The 23265-nt window shown below is 36.9% G+C and overlaps 1 protein-coding gene across 1 annotated transcript in view; it reads left to right on the forward strand.

The window, feature by feature from the left end:
* Positions 1-23265, forward strand: part of LOC131203457 (von Willebrand factor D and EGF domain-containing protein-like) — a 181398-nt gene that overhangs the window by 129530 nt on the left and 28603 nt on the right. Inside the window, exons 13-14 of the mRNA XM_058193736.1 lie at positions 10708-10844; positions 19230-19391. Coding sequence (XP_058049719.1) covers positions 10708-10844; positions 19230-19391 — 299 coding nt within the window. The remainder of the gene's footprint in view (positions 1-10707; positions 10845-19229; positions 19392-23265) is intronic.

Genomic DNA, 23265 nt, shown 5'->3' on the forward strand with positions numbered 1-23265 from the left:
TAGAAAATTTTGGGAAACAAACCCAAAATTGTTCACTCATAATTGTTTCAGTGGCATTTCAAGATAAATTTAAAGTGGATCTGAGCACAGTAACTGTATTAATTTAGTGTATTCAAGTTCAATTCATTGGAAAAGGGTAATGCTCGTAGTGACAGCCTTGAGGTTGCTGAAGCAATCAAGGGCAAATTTCAAATAGGTCCCACTGCAAGAGGCTTCATTATATAATTGGCCATCACATCATATTGCTGATCCTTCTCAGTTTTAATGGATACAGAGGCAATTTCTAGAATTGTTAAATAATGTCCACAATCACAGGACTCCACTTTTGCCGTCCATAAATGGGATAAATGCATTCTACTGATTTGTTAGAAATATTTGTAGAAAGTCCAAAAAAAGTAGCGGTGACAAATCTCAATCAAACATATATGCCTGCTTTCAGAACATATGCATAGAGCAAACATAATATGGGCTAATTTTTAGCATTCAGCAAATGCCAGTGTTGGTTACCTCTCCTTGTCAGCTTTGACAAGAAATGACAGAAATTTACCAGGTTCTAATTTAATATTAATTTAATATTAATTTAATATTAATATTTTAATATTAATTAAATATTAATTAATATTTATAATATTAATTAATTTAATATTAATTTAATATTATAAATATTATAATTTATAATAATAAATTTAATTTAATTTATATTAATTTAATTTATATTAAATTAAATATTAAATTAATATTCTAATTTAATATTTTAGGTTCTAAAATATAATTCTATTCTATTCTAATTTAACTTTAAAGTGTGTGCTCAAATTGTTCCTACTGGTATTGTTTCAGGAGATTTTGTATTTGGGTTGCTCTAATACTGGCTTCCTCATAATTGAAATATATCTATATCTATAAAATATATCTATAGATATAAAGATATAGATATCTATATATCTATACCTATATATCTATAGCTATCTATCTACATATCTACATATACATATACACATACGTACATATAGATATATGCTATATATCTATCTCTCTATTATCTAGCTATCTAGGTATCCTTTGTCTGTCTGTCTATCTATCTATCTTCTATCTCTTTTGTTAATCATCTCCTCTTCACTTGTATGCTATTTTACCAAAGCCACAAAGATTATAACAAGCATAATTTATTTAAGTTTGTTATTTGCCGACTACTGAATTTTAAGTGTATAGCTTCCTTCTTCAAGTCAAACTTGACCCCTGAAAACTTTAAGGACATGTCCAGGTAGTTTTCTTAGCAACAGTATGAAAATACCTAATAGCTACCTTCTTCAGAGATGTTTTTCAACTTCTTAGGTAAAGTAGAATAGAATTTTTTATTGGCCAAGTGTGATTGGACACACAAGGAATTTGTCTTGGTGCATATGCTCTCAGTGTACATAAAAGATACATGTTATGTATAACATAATATGTATATATGTATAATATGTAAAACATATAGTCCTGGTATTTCTGAAGAGTCCCCTATTAACCAGTTTTATTTGGCTTAGCATCCAACAGCACAAGGTAAGCCAGATGCTCTTACCTTCTGAGGTACCAACTCAAATTTAATGGATACAGAGGCAATTTCTAGAATTGTTAAATAATGTCCACAATCACAGGACTCCACTTCTGCAGTCCACAAATGGGATAAATGCAGTCCACTAATTTGTTAGAAATATTTGTAAGAAAGTTCAAAAAAGTAGCAGGGACAAATATCAATCAAACATATATGCCTGCTTTCAGAACATATGCATAGAGCAAACATAATATGGGCTAATTTTTAGCATTCAGCAAATGCCAGTGTTGGTTACCTCTCCTTGTCAGCTTTGACAACAAATGACAGAAATTTACCAGGTTCTAATTTAATATTTATTAAATATTAATTTAATATTAATTAATTTAATATTAATTAAATATTATTTAATATTTATAATATTAATTAATTTAATATTAATTTAATATTATAAATATTATAATTTATAATAATAAATTTAATTTAATTTATATTAATTTAATTTATATTAAATTAAATATTAAATTAATATTCTAATTTAATATTTTAGGTTCTAAAATATAATTCTATTCTATTCTAATTTAACTTTAAAGTGTGTGCTCAAATTGTTCCTACTGGTATTGTTTCAGGAGATTTTGTATTTGGGTTGCTCTAATACTGGCTTCCTCATAATTGAAATATATCTATATCTATAAATATATATATCTATAGATATAAAGATATAGATATCTATATATCTATACCTATATATCTATAGCTATCTATCTACATATCTACATATACATATACACATACGTACATATAGATATATGCTATATATCTATCTCTCTATTATCTAGCTATCTAGGTATCCTTTGTCTGTCTGTCTATCTATCTATCTTCTATCTCTTTTGTTAATCATCTCCTCTTCACTTGTATGCTATTTTACCAAAGCCACAAAGATTATAACAAGCATAATTTATTTAAGTTTGTTATTTGCCGACTACTGAATTTTAAGTGTATAGCTTCCTTCTTCAAGTCAAACTTGACCCCTGAAAACTTTAAGGACATGTCCAGGTAGTTTTCTTAGCAACAGTATGAAAATACCTAATAGCTACCTTCTTCAGAGATGTTTTTCAACTTCTTAGGTAAAGTAGAATAGAATTTTTTATTGGCCAAGTGTGATTGGACACACAAGGAATTTGTCTTGGTGCATATGCTCTCAGTGTACATAAAAGATACATGTTATGTATAACATAATATGTATATATGTATAATATGTAAAACATATAGTCCTGGTATTTCTGAAGAGTCCCCTATTAACCAGTTTTATTTGGCTTAGCATCCAACAGCACAAGGTAAGCCAGATGCTCTTACCTTCTGAGGTACCAACTCAAATTTAAAAGAAAACAGAACAAAACAAAATGTATAAATGGAATCAAATTTGTTTCCAACCCAAGCAGCCTTCTCCATAGACAGAATCCTAAATCAGTTTACTGATCTGGCATCCTGGATTTGCAGCAACAATATGTTGGGAGGACACCAGGCTGAGGAAGACTGAATTGAATCCAAAAACATCCCATCTTTCCTCCAAATCTCCAGGGAAAATTTGGCTTTCTTAGTAGGAAGAATTAGAATCTGAGGAAAATTGCTTCCTTTTTTTTATTAATGATTGAGAGGAGTGCTTTCTCTAGCCAGTGGTCTGTCAGTATTGTGTAGTCTATGGGACTTATAAATACATTCCTACACACACACACACACACACAGTTTTTCCCCCCTCTCTTTTCTTCCTTTGCTAAAACCTTTGTTCCTTCAGAACATAACCCTCTTCACAAATGCACTTTCTGTTTTTTCTGTCCCCCTTACCAGGCAGTGACATTGATTTTTTTTTTCATCATCTCTTTGTTTCTCAAACTATTTGGTGCCCTAGAAGAAAAAGTCAGCATCTCAAAGGGATTTTAGAGGAAAGAAAGGCAGTAGTAGTAGGGATTTAGAAATTGGCAGAATCCTTTTTAACAAGCTTTCATGGCACTACAGTATATTTTAAACCTCCAGGCAGTAGAGTTGCCAAGAGTACCATTGTTCTGAATACCATAATTTTACTCATAAATATACTGGGTCTATACTGTTTTGAGAATATAGGGATACTGTGATATTATGACTTGCAACTTTAAATTAAAACAGTGTTTCACAACCTGATGTATAGATTTTAACCCCTAGAATTCTCTCCACCTATGGAAATTTGCCAAGGAAACTGAATTAAAAGTTCAAACAAGTGAGTAAATTAGTATTGATAGGAACAGAATCTCAGTAATTATAGTTATTTCTTGAAACATACTGTAGTAGTTCTGTGGGACATATAGGTTATTATTATTATTTCTTTAAAAAAAACTTGTACAATTGCTAGGGAACAGTGGGCAGTTTGATTGAAACCCCATGAAAAGCACAACACTTTTATTTTTTTTGCATTGCCTATCATTTATCAAACCTGATCATCCTGCCTTCCCAGCAATATTGTGCATTACACAACTGCTGAAATTACTGATGAGTGTTGATAAGCAGAAAATGACAGTTAATATTTCAATTTCATTTATCAAAAATCTGACTGAAAGTAGAGGGGGGAAAAACAGAAATATTTTCCAGCAGTAAAGCAAAACACTTTTTGTTTAACCCACCACATTTTTGGATTTTATTATTCTTTTAATACGCAAAGGCAGCTTCCCTTGAGTCAGGGGCCATCATTCCCACCACAGGAAAGACAAAGAAGGTGCACCAATGATGGAGTGCCGTTGCTGGAATCTTTGCATTTTGCTTGCTTTTTAAAGGCTGCAAATGGAAGCTGAAGCCCCCTGAGAAACAAGCTGCTCTTATGCCTCTCTTAAATCTTCTCCAAACTTGAAAAGCAGCTTGAAATCATGCTACCAAAATTCACCAGCAAAATGACCCCAATTGTGGTAGTGTATTTTGTGAGGATTGTGAGAGTTAAGGTTGGAAACAGTACCACTTTTCCTCCCAGAGGTCTCTTATCCTATTCCCAACTTTATTTTAATTTTATTTTATTTTTTAAGAAAAAAGAAAAATAATACTGAAGAAAGTAAGCTGGCTAGTTACCAAAATTCAGTAATATGAATTTAGGTCTTAAAGGCTGATTAAAAAACTAGGGGAGATTTTAAAAAATGGCTCTGCGCATACGCGAGATGGCGTCTCGCTAGGAGATCGGAGCTGGCGACGGGATGGTGTCCTGCGGATGGTGGCGTCCTGGAGACATGTCGAGCTGCTTGCGCCCCCCGGGCTGCTGGGTCATCTCCTCGGCAGCCGTGGGAGAGGTCTTTGGACCTTCTCGGACTCACGGCTGCTGAGAACGGGGCCGGGAGGGCGAGGGCGAGCGGCGAATGGCGGCCATTTTTCCAGGCGCTCGTCTTTTCTCAGATGCAAGATGAGGCTGCGGCTTGTCTTTCCTCCGGCGGTGTTCCGACCTTCCCCCCTGCCTTGTTTCAAGCGGCGACGGGGGCAAACTGGTTGTTCCCAGTTCTTCTGTCGTCTTCCCTGCCTGAGACTCTCTACCATGATGCTCCGGCCTCGCTCCCTGCCGCGTTGGGATCTGCAGCGTTTTACAGCTCGCTGGCCCCCCTCAGAGGGGCCTGGCTTGGCCCTTGGAAAAGGCCTGGTCCTGTGGAGTGGTCAGGCCTTTGGGCAGGGCCTGGCCTTTTGGAGTGAGTGGCCTGCCTTGGAGAGGTTTTGGCCTTGGAGCAGCTTGGCGGAGGGCGGCGGTGTGGTAGGCGTCGGAGGAGTCCTGGCCTATTTTGGCCTGTTTCTTCCTAATGGTGCAATGTTATCTGCACTTTCTATGGCCTTTTGGGACTCTTTGGCCGTGATTGGTCCCTTGGGACTATTGTGGAAGACATTTTGGGACTGGTTTGTGATCTGCCGGGGGACTTATCTGGAAACAACGGTGGACACCGACGGCGGTGATGGAAGCGCCACCTACCTCATATTTAAGGATTTTAGGACTGGGCTATTGACGGATTAGCAGTATATCCTGGACTTATTAAGATCTTTTGACCAGGACTTTATCATGGATTAGTTGCCATAAATGCTATCTGTCTATCTTTTCCATCTTTATATCATCTTCATCATCATATGCCGGCCCCCATTTGAAGAGTCATCAGATAATGGGTATCCATTTGAGGAACCATCATGTAATAATATTCTGCCATCCTGGGACAGTACCACTTCTCGCCGATTCCTATATTATCTATGCGATACTCTGTACATGAACTCAATCTACTTAGTAAAACCCAAAATCAAAGTTTCATTCTTTTTTACTTCAAGCACAAAGTTCAGAAGCGGTCTCCATGTAGAAACAAAAAAACTTACATCCTTTTCTTTAATCAAAGTGGTCAATTTTGCTATTTCAGCCAACTCCATCAATTTCTGCAACCATTCGTCCATAGTAGGAATCGAAGTGTCCTTCCATTTTTGGGCATACAATAGTCTTGCTGCTGTCAACATATCTAATAACAAAGTTCCAGTTTTTTTCTCCAGTTCTTTTTCACTTGGGGTACAATTCACTTAATAACTGTCGTGCTTAGCAATAGAAATCTTGGTTTCAATTGTGGTCGTACATCGAGGACTACCTATACCTACTTGCTGCTCTTTTAAAATAAATGAATGAAATTGCAATGCTAAATGTGCTAGACAATATATAGGAGTCACTTTTGAAGTATAAAACAATAGGACTGTGTAGCTCTTCAGATCTAAAGTGGGGAAAATGTTTTGTAGAAAGCCCAGGGATGCTGATGACACCTGCTGGGAACTCCTTAAAGCAGCCTTTCATAGATCTTGCTACAGCTTCATAGACTCCATTTCTCAAACTCTCTTTTGTTCCCAGCAATGGTATTGACCTTGAAACAGTGGGTCACACTTCATTGTACTGCGAGTTTTACAAGCATTTTTGGCAGGATATTATCTGACCTAATTTAAAATCAAGACTAGGAAGAGATGTTTCTGAACATGTTAACATTTGACTTGCAGATTTAAAAAAAAATCCAAAATTGCAGCAGTGTCAGCTCTATTTTTAAATATGGCTATAAAATGAAATCTTTAGTACATATCAATAATTTAAAAAGTTTTAAAATCTTAATTATATTTGTAGTTTGATATTTGGATCTTTTGGCCCTAAATCATCTGTTTCCCTCTGTGTATATACATAACACACACAAACATACATACACACATACATACCCTACACTATACACTATAGCTTCACAGACAACCACACAATAAGGTATAGCTATTTTAGTAATTCCCAATAGGTATCCTGTTTTCCCCAAAATAATCTCCTGATAATAAACCCAATCGGGCTTTTGAGCGCATGGCAATAAGACCAAGTGCTTATTTCAGGGTTCAAAAAAATATAAGACAGGGTCTTATTTTTGGGGAAACACAGTATTATATGAATGCCATTGTATTTTGAAACACCATTTTTTTAAGTAAATGGAAAAGATTGTGCATTAAAGTTAACTTTCAAATGAATAGGGGTACTTAAAAAAGACATGAATCTAGCTGCTCTTGTAAAGAATTGTTCTGTATGGAAAAATCTGTTTAGAATCTCTGTTTTACTAAAACCACTTGTTTAACAACTACTGGCAACATTCAGTACTTTGAATAATCATTAAACTTCCCTTAATACAAATACATATAAGATCTAAAATGATAGCATCTTTTTTTTTTTTACAAATTTTTCAGACAGAAAAGTGAATTTCTTTCTTTTTACTAATTACAGATCTTTCACAGAACTGTTAAAAATCTACAAAAATAGATTAGGGCGCACGTTTAAGTCACTAACATTTCTTTTTTTTAAGGCTATGTGATCCAACAGCAAGAAAGGAAGTGTGGTCCATTTTCAATAGCTGAATTGATTTCAGCATTAATCTTAACATTTTTCCTAATCAAATATATATTCAAGTATTCATGCCTCATGAAAAATATTCTTTTGTTAAACATCTTGGTCTAGTAGTAGTAATATTTATATTCATAAACTAGATTTATACAGATAAAATCATACTCTGATTACCTGGAATATTTGTGTAGTGACTTTTTTCATTTTGCTTTAGTCACTTTTTAGAAGTCTATTTATCTTGGTATCACACAAAGAACATCATTTTATGGCCTTTTCATCATCGTGGTGTTTACAAATATTGCTTCATTGGACACAAGCAGTGGTGAAATGCTCCTGGTTTGAATCGGATCGCCCGATCTGGTAGCGATGGCAGCTGGTGGTTAGGAGAACCGGTAGCAAAAATCCCTGGCCCCCCCACATGCCCAGCTGAGCCACACGATCATCAGAAATTTTATTTTTACTTTTAAAAGCATTCTTTTCTTCGGCCGAAAAAATGCTTTTAAAAGTAAAAAAAAAGCCTCTGATGATCGCACAGCTCAGTTGGGATCATCAGAGGCTTTTAAAAGCATTTTTAACAATCTCTTTGGCCAAAAAAGTTGGCCATGCCCACCCAGTCACATTACCTACCCACCAAGCCATGCCTACAGAACTGGTAGTAACAAATTTTACATTTCACCCCTGGATACAAGTGTCTGAGATGAGCAAGGGATACAGGCTGCTTTCTATTCCAGTAGTTGTTGGGTTTCTTCGCAACAATGATCCTTTTTATGCTAGTGATTGTCATCGTCTGTCCGTTCCCTACTCTTCCTTAAACACTTCTTGATGTTTGGCTCAAATCAGTGTGTAGTATGATTTTGTGTGCTTGCAACAGCCAAATTGTTACGTAATCATAACATTCCTCTGTGAGGCCAATGGGCAATTTCAGACTTTGATAAAGAAATAAATAAAAAAAGCAAAATGACTCCAAAGGTAGCAGCAAATTACAGGTTGATTTTATAGTCTGGGAAAGGAAATTTGGGCATTCCTCCATGCTTGCTTCCAATTTCAATTTCCCTGCTTCTTCGAAAAGAAAAGAGAAGAATCACAGTTAGTTCAAAGCAATATTATTGTAGTAATTTGAATGCTATATGATAGAATAAAATAATGTTCGGGAACAAAGAAATTCATGATCGGTTAAATATCTCATTCATTAGTAACTGTTTGAGTACAACAAATTGTTATGATTCAATAGACTATTTCATACCCTAATTCAATGCTTGCAGTCCCATATTTATTGTTATTATGCAATAAATTTCAATGAAACAAATTATACTCCATAAATCATTCCAGCCAACATTTTAACCCATCCTTACACAATTAGAAGTTTGCATCAGATCTTCTGAATTCCCAGTCATAAACCACACTAATGATAAATGTAGGAGATTTGTTCCTACTTATGTGGCGGACATAAAAGTATAGTAGCTGCTTTAATAACTACTTAGCTGGTTGCGGGTATCTGTTCCAAAATCTGGAACTGTTTATACGCTATATAAAACTAAAGTCATCTGCTTGTCTATACCATTTTACAAGCAGCAGATTCCCAAGATATCAGAAATAGAGCTTGCCTTGCTCTTTAACATAATTCTTGTGATAAAAGTTAGAATTTTTCCATAAAAAGTACCTGAGATGATTTTCAGAACAGGTGGTATAGAAATACAGCGTAAGAGCTGTACAATTCTTGTAAGAAAAACAAGGAGTTAATCTATGTTGATGTCGAGATAGTTGATGGCGAACATACTTAATACTCCTTCCTCCTGTCTTCCCCACAACAACAACCATTTGAGGTGGGTTGAGCTGAAAGAGAGTGACTGGCCCAAAGTCCCCCAGCTGGCTTTCTGCATAAGGCAGGACTAGAACTCATAGTTTCCTTCTTCTAGTCTGGTGGCTTAACCACTAGAACAATCTGGCTCTTATGCCATGCTTATTTACTGCAGACTGAAAAGACATCAGAATAATATAATGTTGCATACTGAGTAGAATGGTGTTTCTTGGCAGAATTCTCACAGATTTTGCTAATGTTAATATCTATGGTAATTTGCAAGTAAGTCCATAAAGTTAAAATTGATAGTTCATGAAGTAACATTCAAGGAACATTTCCAGAAATAGAAATATAGACTAGTGTTCCAGGCACATTATTCCACATTTATATACTTATGGAATCACCATATTGGCAAGAGCATTGAATAGACCAAATACAAAAAGTGTTTTCATTAGTCCCTAGTCAGCTTTGAACAAGATAATCTTATGAATTTAACAACACACACTGTAATGAGAAACATTTTCCTGAGCAGATGGCTTCGGTTGCTACATAAAATGTAAGAACAATGCCAATCCATGTTTTCATATTGCTTTTTCTCAGAAATTGCTATGTAAGTTTGACACTTAACTTTTTGACACAGGAAAGCAAAAGCTAGTATTTTACACAATAAAGACTCATGGGTAAAGTTTAAAATAAAAGGGTTTTTTTTATATAAAATAAAAGCTTACATGTACTGTACTTGTACACATACATTAACTCCAGATAGAATCACTCTCTTAAAGGAACTGATCTGCAGTTAGACGATCCTGATGCATTCATGGCTTTTGCTAAACAACAGATGGAAGTGGTGGCCAGAAGAGTCTTTAGCCAGCTGACATTGATATGCTAGTTGCAAATATACTTGGATTAGGATATTCTTAGCAACAGTGTCTCAAGCACATATCATCACATGACTAAAATTCTGTGACACACCCTACTTGGAACTGCCTTGGAAAATGATTTGGAAGCTTCAATTGCTACAAAATGCAGGTTATCAATAAGTTTCTGGGTCCATTTCAAAATCCTGGTTGAAATTGAAAGCTATAATACCTTAGAAGCTTCTTCTCTAGATGAAATCTAACTGGTTCATCTTCTCATGTAAAGAGCAGTTGCTGCGAACCCTATCCTTGCATGAATACTAAAATGTGTGGGTCCCAAAACAGTTCTTCTCTGGAGTAGTCTCTATGGTTTGGAATACTTTCCCTTCTTGGTTTATCCTTCCTTTTATCTTTCTGCAGGTTAGCTATAACAATTATTTTTGAGCAGCCATTCAGATTTTAGATAGTTCGTGTTTTGGACATCATGCTATTGTTTCTCATGTTTCTGTTTATTTTTCACTTGATTTGAATTGTGACCCACCAGAAATCTGATCAAATGGTGCAGTAAAAAAAATATAGAGTAAGTAACTAAATACAAATAAATAATTAGTTGATTGTCACATCTTTATTTCCATATCAGAGCATTCTGTGGAGATTACCAGTCTACTCAATAGAGGCTTCTGTGATGTTAGATTTTCCAACTGCAGCAACATTCAAGTGTATGGAGTTGGCTTTAGTGATTCTCCTGCTCTTCACTGTGAAGTCACCAGACTGACTGTAAGTAGTTTAATACGAGACCACGAAAATAATGAAATATTACTCATCAGAAAGCTTTTTGCATTCAATAAACTCTCTGAGAAGGAAAGTCACATGAGCGACAAAACATTCACTTTCAAGAAAGTTTAGCTAGGTAATTGAATGGTTATCAAATAGAAAAGTTATTCCCCGCCCCCCAAGTAAATATTTTTGAATGGCAGCTGTAGGAATGTAGAGTCTTCTTATTTTGTCTAGGAAGAAGGTCGATACTGAATGTGTGCAAGCACAGTTGGTATATAGTATATGTCTTTAAAGATTAGCTGGTGGTTATCAATTATTTGGGAGATGTTGATGAATTTAATCCGAGGTGAAATCTATTTTTTTTTTTGCTACCGGTTCTGTGGGCGTGGCTTGGTGGGGCGTGGCTTGGTGGGAGTTCATGTGACTGGGTGGGTGTGGCTATGTGATTGGGGGATCAAACAACAGAAACTCACTAGCAATGTCCTGCTGGAGCAGGGTTGGACTAGATGACCTCCAGGTCCCTTCCAGCCCTGGATTATCCTCTGAAGCTGCGTCTAGTGCCAGGTTTGTACTCCTTCCTTCCTCTCTTCCTTCCTTCCTTCCTTCCTTGCCTCCATTCTTTCTCTCTCTCTCTCAAAAACGAACCCCCCCCACACACCCCGTTTTCCCTTCCAGCAGGCTTGCTAGGCAAACCAAAAAACGGGGTGGGGGTGGGAAGTCCGTTTCCCCTTCCAGGAAGCTTGCTGGACAAGGCAAAAAATGGGGTGGGGGGGGTGGGAAGTCCGTTTCCTCCTCCAGCAGGCTTGCTGGACAACACAAAAAACGGGGTGGGGGTGGGAAGTTCGTTTCCTCCTCCAGGAGGCTTGCTGGACAAGGCAAAAAATGGGGTGGGGGAGAGTCCATTTTTCCTCCCAGCAGGCTTTAGGGAAACTTCAGGGAAGCCTACTGGGAGGAAAAACGGACCCACCCCCCTTTTTTTTGGCTAGCACACAGCTGAGCTGCGCGATCATCAAAGGCTTTTTTTTTTACTTTTAAAGCATTTTTTCTTCGGCCGAAAAAATGTTTAAAAAAAAAAAAACCTCTGATGATCGTGCGGCTGAGCTGGGCATGGGCAGGTGGGGGAGCAGGAATTATTGCTACTGGTTCTCCAAACCACCCGCCACCATCGCTACCGGATCGAGTGATCCGGTCCGATCTGGGAGCATTTCACCCTTGATTTAATCTTTGGGGTGGTGGTATTAGGACTTTCCTTTCTTTCAAGTTACTTATTCCCTTCTTCTCATCTCTATTCAGGTTGATTTCCTTTTTCTCTTTCTCTTCCCTTTCCAAGTGAATTGTATTTTCTTTCTTCTCTGTTTCTAGCCTTTCCATTTCCCCCCCCAGCTTCGGTTTAGGAAAGAGGAGATGTATGTATGCATTAGTGGTGGGTTTCAAATTTTTTTACTACCAGTTCTGTGGGTGTGGCTTGGTGGGTGTAGCATGGCTTGGTGGGCATGGCTTGGGGGGTGTGGCAGGGGAAGGATACTGTAAAATCTCCATTCCCACCCCACTCCAGGGGAAGGTTACTGCAAAAATCCCCATTTCCTCCCAATCATCTGGGACTTGGGAGGCAGAGAATAGATGGGGGCGGAGCCAGTCAGGATTTTTACTACCGGTTCTCTGAACTACTCAAAATTTCCACTACCGGTTCTCCAGAACTGGTCAGAACCTGCTGAAACCCACCTCTGGTATGCATACATATATGCATGTATCTTGATGTATATTCAGATGAGGAATCAGAATTTGATAAATGGAATACCTTATAATCAGTCAATTCAGTTTAACTTACAATTATTCATTCATATATGATATATTCTGACCCTGCTTTGATTGTTGAGACTGAGAATCTATATCCAAGGTAAGTTTTGGCAGCCTTAGATTGACAAAATATGAAAACTAAGCAATACACATATTTTTTTTCAACGTTTATAATTTTTTTAGCTATTTTTCTTCGGGTGCTGGGGCTGGGAATAATCTTAAATGCAGAGTTATTTTATGTGGGATAAACATATCTATAACATGTTTTTGAATATGCGTGTCACTGGTTGTTGTGGGGAAAATAGGAAATGTTCACCACCTTGAATTATTTATAAAAATAATAAAGGTGGGATAAAAATAAATGGACTTTTTCCCAGTCCTATTTCCAAACACTGTACAAAATTTAAAAAAATTATATGATTTTATGAATTGGAACAATGGAAGTAAAGCAGAACAACATCTAAATGACTCCTTTTTGTAGGTACTAGTCCACATTACTCTCATTAACAGCATGTTGATTAGACAAATCTAAGCTATCTCAAATGGCGCTCAAATGCTATTTTAGTGCATGTAATTTCTCTGGATTCTTTTTAAAAGTCCTGTAAATCACCATTGTTATCATATGCATGTTAAAATATTTTACATAATTTATATATATATTTTCTATTTAAGTTATATATAATTGCTCTATATTTAATGTACTCTATGTATTTATTCTATATGTTTCCTTTAGTATGTTAAATAAAATGTTTTCCATAAAGTTCAAGATACATGCTTATTTTTTTCCCCCCCTAAATATATTATTTTTATAAACTTTTTCTAGTTGACAAAACTTGATAGCAAACTCCATTCATTACTGCTGATGTGCAATGGTGGAATTTACTCTAGTGGATTATGGTAATTACAGCTAAAAGAAATCTGTGATGGATTTCTTTTACATTCCTTGGTCTACTGATTGGTTTATCTCCCTGCATAGATATGTATAGAGATTGGCTAAAATTATGGGTTCTAAAAGTAAAAAACTCTATTTCTGACACACGCATTTTATACACTTGGTGTCAGAACACTTCAAAGATTAGTTTATAAGTAAATCAAAACCATGCAGCATCTTCCATTTTTCTGTGGGCTTTTATCCCACTTCTACTATAGTTCACTGAAGCTTGAAATCACATTATTATTACTTCTCAATTTTGTGCATCTGGAATCTATACGCATGACTGTATTTCCAAAGACACTTGAATTTTAAGTGTCACAGCTAACTAACCAAGTTTCTTGATACACAGCTGTAGTCTTCATCTGAATTGAAGGATTATTAATGTTATTATCCATCACATCAGATAATACAAAGTTTTCTAACACTTTGCATTATCTGAGTAAAAAGAAATCTATGGCTAAGAAGTGCATGAATGGGAGAGCTTTTCAGTCCTACGATTTCAAAACTATATAAATGTTATCATGAACTTTCTCACTGAAACTAGAAGGATTCAGAATATTCCACGAAGCGTTATTGGAAACTAGTGTGTATCCTCCTGAATTACAAATTACAAATATAAAATATTTATCTGGCATACAGAAAGCTCTAAATATCATTGCCCTTATTCATGCATTTCACATTGGCCATGGTTGGATCCCCATGTATTGAAAGGTCTAAACACTTTAATTAATTAATTAATTAATTAATTCATTAGATTAATTAGATTAATTAGATTAATGTAACACCAGCAACTTTTTCAGAGATGGTGCTAGAGAGTACAGCATTCTTTCAAATATTATAAAATGGAATCAAGCCATAAGGGTTTAGTAATAAAAATATTCTCAAAACATTTTATTAAGTATGGGGGGAAATTTTCAGTAGTTTTTTTTTTATTATTATTATTTGCATTTATATCCCGCCCTTCTCCGAAGACTCCGAAGACTCAGGGTGGCTTACACTATGTTAGCAATAGTTGTTATCCAGCATATCTGACAGTTCCCAAACCATGGTTACAAGGAAAACCTGGAAGAACAATCTTTCCTTTAAGAATTATAGCTCTGGTTTTTTTTTCTAAAAATATATTCTAGTTGAAATTTTAATGTTATATTTTTAGTTTCTGAGGAACAAGTTGCTAAACATTCTGAAAGTATTACTGAATAAATGCTATAATAATAGAGAAGGCAGAGGGTTCCTACAGTACAGTTTACCAAACCAAAACTATCCCAGCTGATTCTGACAGCTGTTTCCAACACCTTTCAACGCATTATGCATAAAGTTAGTTTAGCAGTCTTCCCATTTTTCTGGCAATTTATCCTGGGACAAAGCCTGTATTATAATGATAGGGCTGCTGTGCAGAAATCTGGATTCAAAAACCAAAACATAATTTGAGGGTCAGGGTAGGGTGAGTATCTATAGAGCATCTGTTCCAAACACATGGGTCTTTTCCTAGGCATACATGGCTGCTCAGTATTGTAGCATAATCTTGGGAAAAGACAATTCTGACAGGTGTCATGCATTTGCACAAACACATGCTGAATATTTTGCCCTTCCAAATAGATTGCTTTCTTCACAGCCTTAATAAATTGATAGAGGTTATGTTGATGGCATTTTTTTTGAATCTATTCCAAAACAGCCATAAAACTACCAATATTTTTTTAAAAAAAATAATATTAGTCATCCAACCTGGCTGCTAGCATGGATGTAAGAAAATGCCTTGCTGAGTATAATTTTCTTTGTCCGTTGCAATACAAAAAAGAGTAATTGCTTCTATTTCAGCAATTATCAAAGTGTCTTAATCTGTAGCAATATAATTTTAGGCATTTTCGGATGAGCCAAATTATTTGGATTCTGTTTGGGTGATCATTCCAAGTGGGTAATGGGACTGAGATTGCTTGAGTTACCTTACTGCTCTGACCAATACCTACAGTCCATCGAAATTTTCATTATCTAGCAGGCAGCGCCTGTGCAATTAGGGATGATATCTTACTGGACTACCTAGGCACTGTTAGGTCATGGAAACATTGTAAAAGTAAGTGACTTTCATCTTTTCAGTCAGATGGTGTTCAGTTGGGGATGCTGTGAACAGAGGAGAAAATATTGTTTGATTGCATGCCCTTTGGTCAGTGGTAGACCAATTGCAGATGCAAGGCTTTTATAGCCAACCCACCTTTTTCAGCATAGGAGGAATCTAAGGGTGTTCACTTGTTCCTTTAATTTTCCTGCATAGAAGACACACTGTTTTATCAGATTCTTGAAAAAAAATCTGAGAGCAATATTTTTCCCCCCTTCTGCTCCAAAGTGGTGTTGGGGAACTTGCCACAAATAGGAGCTTGGCCTAGGGCCTTGGACCATGATGGCGAATCTATGGCATGCATGCCAGAGGTGGCACGCAGCGCCCTCTCTGTGGGCACGCGAGCCATTGCCCCAGTTCAGCTCTGCTGCACATGAGCGCACTCTTCCTGCCAGCCAGCTGGTCTTCGGGTCTCTGTCATACATGTGGGGGGTTGCATGCGGGGTGGCTGCGCACATGCACAAGGCAGGGGGCATGCAGGGGGCACACATGCATACGTGGGGGGCACATAGGAGTGGAGCACATGCGCAGGGGGGGTGCTTATGCGGAGCCACACCGGCATGCATGGGGGCTTGGTGAATGTACAGGGCTGCATGCATGTGCATGGGAGGTGGGGCGTAGGGGGGTATGGGCATGCACAGGGAGTAGGGCACATGCGCTGGGGCTGGGGCACATGTGTGGGGCAGCACACATTGCATTTTGGGGGTTTGGGCATGCACGCGCTTTGGGCACTCGGTCCACAAAAGGTTAGCCATCACTGGTCTAGGGCAAGATTTCCAGGAGCATAAGAGGCTATAATTCTATTCTACTCAGCGTTGAATAGGACAATTCAACCCTAAGTAGTGATCAGAAATATCTTTACACTATTACCTGTAATAGACCAGGGGTGTCAAACTCTATTTCATTAAGGGCTGCATCAGGGTTGTGTTTGACCTTGGGGCGCCTGTGGCAGCCCAAGCGCTCCATGGCATAGGGCCGGGCTATTTACGGGACCGCCTACTGCTACCGAATACCTCTCACCGACCCGTGCGCTCTCACAGAGAGGGACTCCTCAGGGTGCCGCCAGCTAGGCAGTGTCGTCTGGCGACACCCAGGGGAAGGGCCTTCTCTGTGGGGGCTCCCACCCTCTGGAACGAACTCCCTCCAGGACTTCGTCAACTTCCGGACCTCCGAACCTTTCGTCGCGAGCTTAAAACACACTTATTCATCTGCGCGGGACTGGATTAGATTTTAAATTTACTGGTTTTAAATGGGTTTTTATTATTTATATTGTTTTTTAATAATTCGGCTATAGAATAAGTTTTTTAATTGTCATTTTAGTTTGTATTTATATGTATTTTTAATTGCCTGTGAACCGCCCTGAGTCCCTAGGGAGATAGGGCGGTATATAAATATGAAAAAATAAAATAAATAAAATAATAATAAATAAGAGGTCTCCTGAGTTCCATTTGCACTGCCAGAGGCACCACGGGGATGTCCTGGCCATGTCTTATTTTGACTTATATTGTATATAGAGCTCTAGATCAGTGACTAGTTTGTAATGAGGCAATTCAGATATCGATCAGTACATTGTGTCAAAATAACTTTATATGAAAATGTGGAAAGATGTGCAATGTTTGTTTTCAGGGTCAAAGTTGAAGATTATGGCTTTTTGTTTTTGTTTTTCCTTTCTTTCTTTCTTTTTTACAGCTTCTCCTTTTAGCTCTGCCCTCTCCAGGATATCATGTTGATGTAGTTGTGTCCCTCAAATACAGGGAAAGAATTTATTCTATGTATTCTCAGATTATGGAATTGCCTCCGTCTATAATTATATGTGCCTTGTTTTAATTTAATGCTTCAAACTATGTTCTGTATTGAATTGTTCAAGCAGTAATGTACTTATATAGTACACTGCTTCGCTTTTATTTATTTAGTTGTTTTACATTCCTTCGGAGACTTTTGCAGAAAGGTTATTTTAAAAAGAAGATTTTGGAAACTAACCATATAACGTTAAGTCACCTTTTGGATTTTTACATAAATATGAAAATATATTCCAGAGCTATTCATGCAAGAATTTTGGGGGACAGTTTGCCCCTGTTTAGCTCTACTCATGCCTTGGGAATGATATTTTTTTGCTAATTACCATTCCAGAACAGGAATCAATTTCTGAACTGTATATGTGTCCTATAAACATGTTTGTTTCTTATCACTGAATTGAAGGAGAATTCAGGGGGTCAAGCTAACCCAAATATGTCTTCCCAGGGAAAACAAATTACTAGCTCAGCTATATAGTGTCAGATTTCCGAAACTAAACCAACAGCTCAGCTGTAAAACATTTAGAAGGCCAAATAATAAGGATGAGAAAAGATACTAGGAGACAAATATAGACTCTTAGCAGGGACGATTTGCCAAACCCTATGAGGGTAACTCCACAGAATGAAACTATGTTCAGAGAATATGAGCCAGGGTGGTGCAGTGGTTAGGGTGCAGTACTGCAGGCTACTTCTGCTGACTGCCAACTGCCTGCAATTTGGCAGTTCAAATCTCACCAGACTCAAGGTTGACTCAGCCTTCCATCCTTCCGAGGTGGGTAAATGAGAACCCAAATTATTGGGGGCAATAGGCTGACTCTGTAAACCACTTAGAGAGAGCTGTAAAGCACTGTAAAGTGGTATATAAGTCTAAGTGCTATTGCTATAGTGCTTCTTTGTTCTTTCAAAACCTTAATTGTCTGTGTAGTCCTATCCCATTACTTCATAATTACACCATAATTGCTTCACTGACCTGACTAATATAATGTGCAGTGTGTGTGTATGCCTATCAAGTCATTGTTGACACCCAATGACTGCCTGAACTAGTCCCTATAGTTTTCTTGCCAAGATTTCAGAAGAGGTTTGCTGTTGTCTCTTTCCTAGAGCACAGAAAGAGTGACTGGCCCAAGCTGGTTTTGTGCCTAAGATAAAAGTAGAATTCACGGTGTCTCACTTTCTAGCCATTATAGCAAACTGGCTCTGTATAATGATAACCCAATCAAATATCTTTCTATAATGAATTATATGTATACTTTATTCCGCAGAAATCTAGAAGGGACTGCTCCAGCACTGTCCATAAGCCTATTGATACTTTAATAAAAATGTGTCCTAGTCTCTAGTTCAAACATACCTTCAAACATTATTCTACAGGATTTAAAATTATTTTTACATATAGTCTCTTGTAAAAAGTTTAATATCAGGATTTTTAATGGACATCCATGAAGTAGCTCTTTCATTCCATATGAAAGTGAAGCAAAGTACAATATCCAAATGTAACACAATCTGTTGAATCACATCATCATATTCCATTATATTTATTTTATTCAGATTATATCACGTTAGAATCCATTATTTACTTTAATAATTTATACTATGTGTTCACTGTTGAACACATTTTTTCTTACAGCTTTACCCTTAATTACAATCTATCTCAAAAAACACAGGGATCATTTGAAATATTTATATTTAGATAGATAAATAGATAGATAGATCTGCAATAACTAATTCACATCTTATTGCTCTGTTTCCCGTAGTATCACAATGGTGAATGGATAGCCAGAGAACACAAAATCACAAAAGCAACATTTTTGAATCTGACAGTGGTTGAATGCTCAATCCCTCTTCTGAACTTCACAGGAACAGAAAATCTTCAGTTCAAGATTGATATTGAACCATATGCAAGATGGCAAGTGAAAGTAGGAATTGCTTGTGGTACTAGTAAATAATTTTTTAATTTTTTTTATAAGAATAAAATGACATTGAAGTTAGCCTTTCCTGCTAATCCCCATACAAGAAAGGCAGAAACCAAGAAAAAATTAGTATTGACTAATATTAAGTAAAGAGACAAAGGAATACCAGAAATTATAGCATTGCATTAATTGTATTCTTATGGTGCCGAATACAGTTAGTATTATTAGTAATCATTCTCAGTTGGTATAATAGATGAATCAATTGCTGATCAACTGCATTTTATTTCTAGGGTCACAGGTTGAAATCTTGATTGGGGCCACAATTGCTGAATTGTTTAAGCTTCTGTTGTGTATCTGGGAATTCTCCCACGCTCCAAACTGAATACAAGACAGTAGTCCTCGGTGTCCATAGGACTTACTGGGAACTCCTGCCATGATTCAGTGACTGAATCAAGTCAATCAGGGGTTGTCCACATGACACTGACAGCAGTAGTGTGTTCCACTTACCTTCATTACCAGTTCAGAACAGTGAGCGCACGTGGCACTTCTGCGCATGTGCAGAGCGTCCATGATGATATCTGGGCAGGTGGGTGGAGTCTCCCACTGCCACCACTACCGGTTCGTCCGAATTGGGGCGAATCGGTAGAAACCCACCACTGACTCACAGGCACCATGCTACCCACAATAATCTCAGGTGTGATTCGTAATTTGATGATCAAAGCATTTCTTTAACAGGAGTTCATTTTAGAATTACATTTTTTAATTCCCTGACCTCATAGAAAATCATGTGATAATACCTGGAAAAGCTAATGATTTCTGGTATAGATTTAGGTTGACCATATGGGGGCTTGCATACATAGATACATGTATATGTGATTGTGATATATTGAACTTTGCTGATAATAAACTTGTACCTACATGAACACCCACATAATTGGGTCACAAAAAATGACTGTCAAGTGGCAAGACAATGTTTAAAGGTAGAGTGTCTTCAGAAGGGCTACATTTGTTTGCGTCTTATTAGTTGCAATATTGAGTCTTGTAAAACTCGTCTAAATAAAATTTATCTAAATAAGAGGTAATCTAAATATGTCCATTCAGAAAAGTGCCACTGAACTCAAAGAGACTCATTATGTGTTTAGATAAAAATAAAATAGCTTTAGATGTAATTATAGACGTATATTTCAAAGCTGCATTTCAATTTTCTCTCAGGGAAAGAAGAATGAAATGCTTTAAGAACTAGAATGAGATAGAAAGTTTCACAGAGTAATTACAAAGTATACAGACTGAAGTATTTTTGTATTTCTATTTTTGTTAGTATTTCATTTTAGCATCAACATTCAGACAATTACAAGACTGTTAAATAGGTTCCAAAGCTGTGTGGTTGTGTTGTATCAATATGTATTGTTATCTAAAGCAATATCTACTCAGCATTCCTTATTTATTTTAGCTCCAACATTGTGAAAATCCTTACTGTACCCTATTTCTGCCTTCATTTATAACTTTCCACCTCTGTTAATAAGTTGATGAGTACAGGACCCAAGACTGACCTATCTACCAGATGTCTCACTTTAGTTTGTTGAAAATCCGTTGACCTTCAACAATTTTTGAACCATGAATGTATCTATGTAGGTGTCATGCCATCCACCATGCATTGAACTAGTTTGCTGATGAGAATGTCATGGGGTATTTTTTCCAGCTGTTTTACTGAATCAATACATATCATGTTTAAATTAAAAAACCTGATTCTTGACAAATCCTTGCTGATCTCTGGTAATCATGACATTCTTTCAAGGAGCATCTAGATCAGGGGTCTCCAACATTGGCAACTTTAAGCCTGGTGGACTTCAACTCCCAGAATTCTTGAATTTGAAGTCCTCCAGGCTTAAAGTTGCCAAGGTTAGAGACCCCTGATCTAGATAATGTCTTCATGAAGGTTCTCACATTTCACATTTTTTAATATCAGACTTATTGATGATTCTGTGCATTGTCCCAATTTCCCTTTGGAAAAAAAAGACAGTGTTTGTCTTCTTTCACCTAGCATTTCTGCAATTCTCCCATATTTTTCAAAAGTAATATGTAAAAGTTCACTAGACCTTCAGCAATTTCTTTCTATACATTTGGATGCAATTCACCTGGACATAAACATTTGATCCTATTTAAAATATAAATCCCATGACCGTGTGTCTATCAGTCTCAAATTCAGTTCTTTCATTCTGCTTTTCACAAATGTCTGGCAAACAACAGTCTCACTGGAAATTATTTAGACAAAATAATAATAATTTAGCAGCTTTTTGTTCTTACTTCTTCTGACAATTTCGCTGAGCAATTAACATGTTAGATAACCACCCTTTGCATGTATATGATTTTCTCATATATTGTAATTTTAATTTACCTTGATCTTTAGCTTTCCTAGTGCCCTTTCTGCAGTTCTAGGCTACTTGTCAGTGTTTTCCTTGATCAGCTTTCTCTGTTTTCACCTTCTTTGTTTTGTATCATTTTAAAAGCTTCACTCAGTTTTGTATACTATTCTCCCCCGCATTTGCAATATTATTATTATTATTATTATTTATTCGATTTTTATACCGCCCTTCTCCCGAAGGACTCAGGGCGGTGTACAGCCAAAATAAAACAAACAATACAATATACAATTAAAACCCGAATTAAAAAACTTATTACACCATTGGCCTAAAATTTTAAAACATATTAAACTAAAAAACCCATTAAAATTCATAATAAAAATTTAAAAACCCAATAAAAACCCAATAAAATTTAAGCCAGCCCCGCGCGAATAAATAGATGTGTTTTCAATTCGCGGCGAAAGGTCCGAAGGTCAGGTATTTGGCGTAAACCAGGGGGAAGTTCGTTCCAGAGGGTAGGAGCCCCCACAGAGAAGGATCTTCCCCTGGGGGCTGCCAGCCGACATTGTTTGGCGGACGGCACCCTGAGAAGTCCCTCTCTGTGTGAACATATGGTTCGGTGGGAGGCATGAGGTAACAGTAGGCGGTCCCGTAAGTACCCAGGCCCTAAGCCATAGAGCGCTTTAAAGGTAGTAACCAAAACCTTAAAGTGCATCCGAAAGACCACAGGCAGCCAGTGCAGTCTGCGCAGGAGTGGTGTTACATGGGAGCTACGTGGAGCTCCCTCTATCACCCGCGCAGCTGCATTCTGGACTAACTGAAGCCTCTGAGTGCACCTCAAGGGGAGCCCCATGTAGAGAGCATTACAATAATTACAATAGCTAATTACAATAGCACTTTTTAAAGCAAGTTCCATCCTTTTGAGCAACTTTCCCATTTGTTTCTCCTGCAAAAATGCAGGTCTACCGCTTGTTTCTTAGTCTCATCTACTCCCATCTTGTTAGGAGGATATATGAGAATATTAGTGAAAGGTTAAGCATATTATCTTGAATTATAGGAAAGGAAATAGATAAACATTTATACACAGACACATACACAAAAGAGTGTATATTACCTATCAACAAATAAAAACAGTTAAGATGTGTATTTATTATTGTAGGCTGTTAGCTTTAAAAGCTATTCCAATCCATTTTGGGATAATAGACCAACATTGTTATAAAATAAAACAAAATTAAAAACACAAAAAAGAGCAGCAAAGAAAAGAAATGAATGTTATTTGAATATCTTATTGCAAAGTGGCTGCTGGTATTCTACCCATTATTTATGTTCATTGGTTTGATCATTTGAGCTGCACGAGAAAATAATAGTCTTGAGGGTGTTGGTTAAAGAAAGACATTGAGGAAAAAATTGCATTAAGAACGATCAGTCTGCTTTTGCCTGCAGAACAGTTGAATTCATTTCATTCCAAAGTTTGATTTGCTTGGGATTACAATCTATTCGCCATGTTAGATATTTGCAAT

Source organism: Ahaetulla prasina, chromosome 1 (genome assembly GCF_028640845.1).
Source record: "Ahaetulla prasina isolate Xishuangbanna chromosome 1, ASM2864084v1, whole genome shotgun sequence".
NCBI classification, from domain to species: domain Eukaryota; kingdom Metazoa; phylum Chordata; class Lepidosauria; order Squamata; family Colubridae; genus Ahaetulla; species Ahaetulla prasina.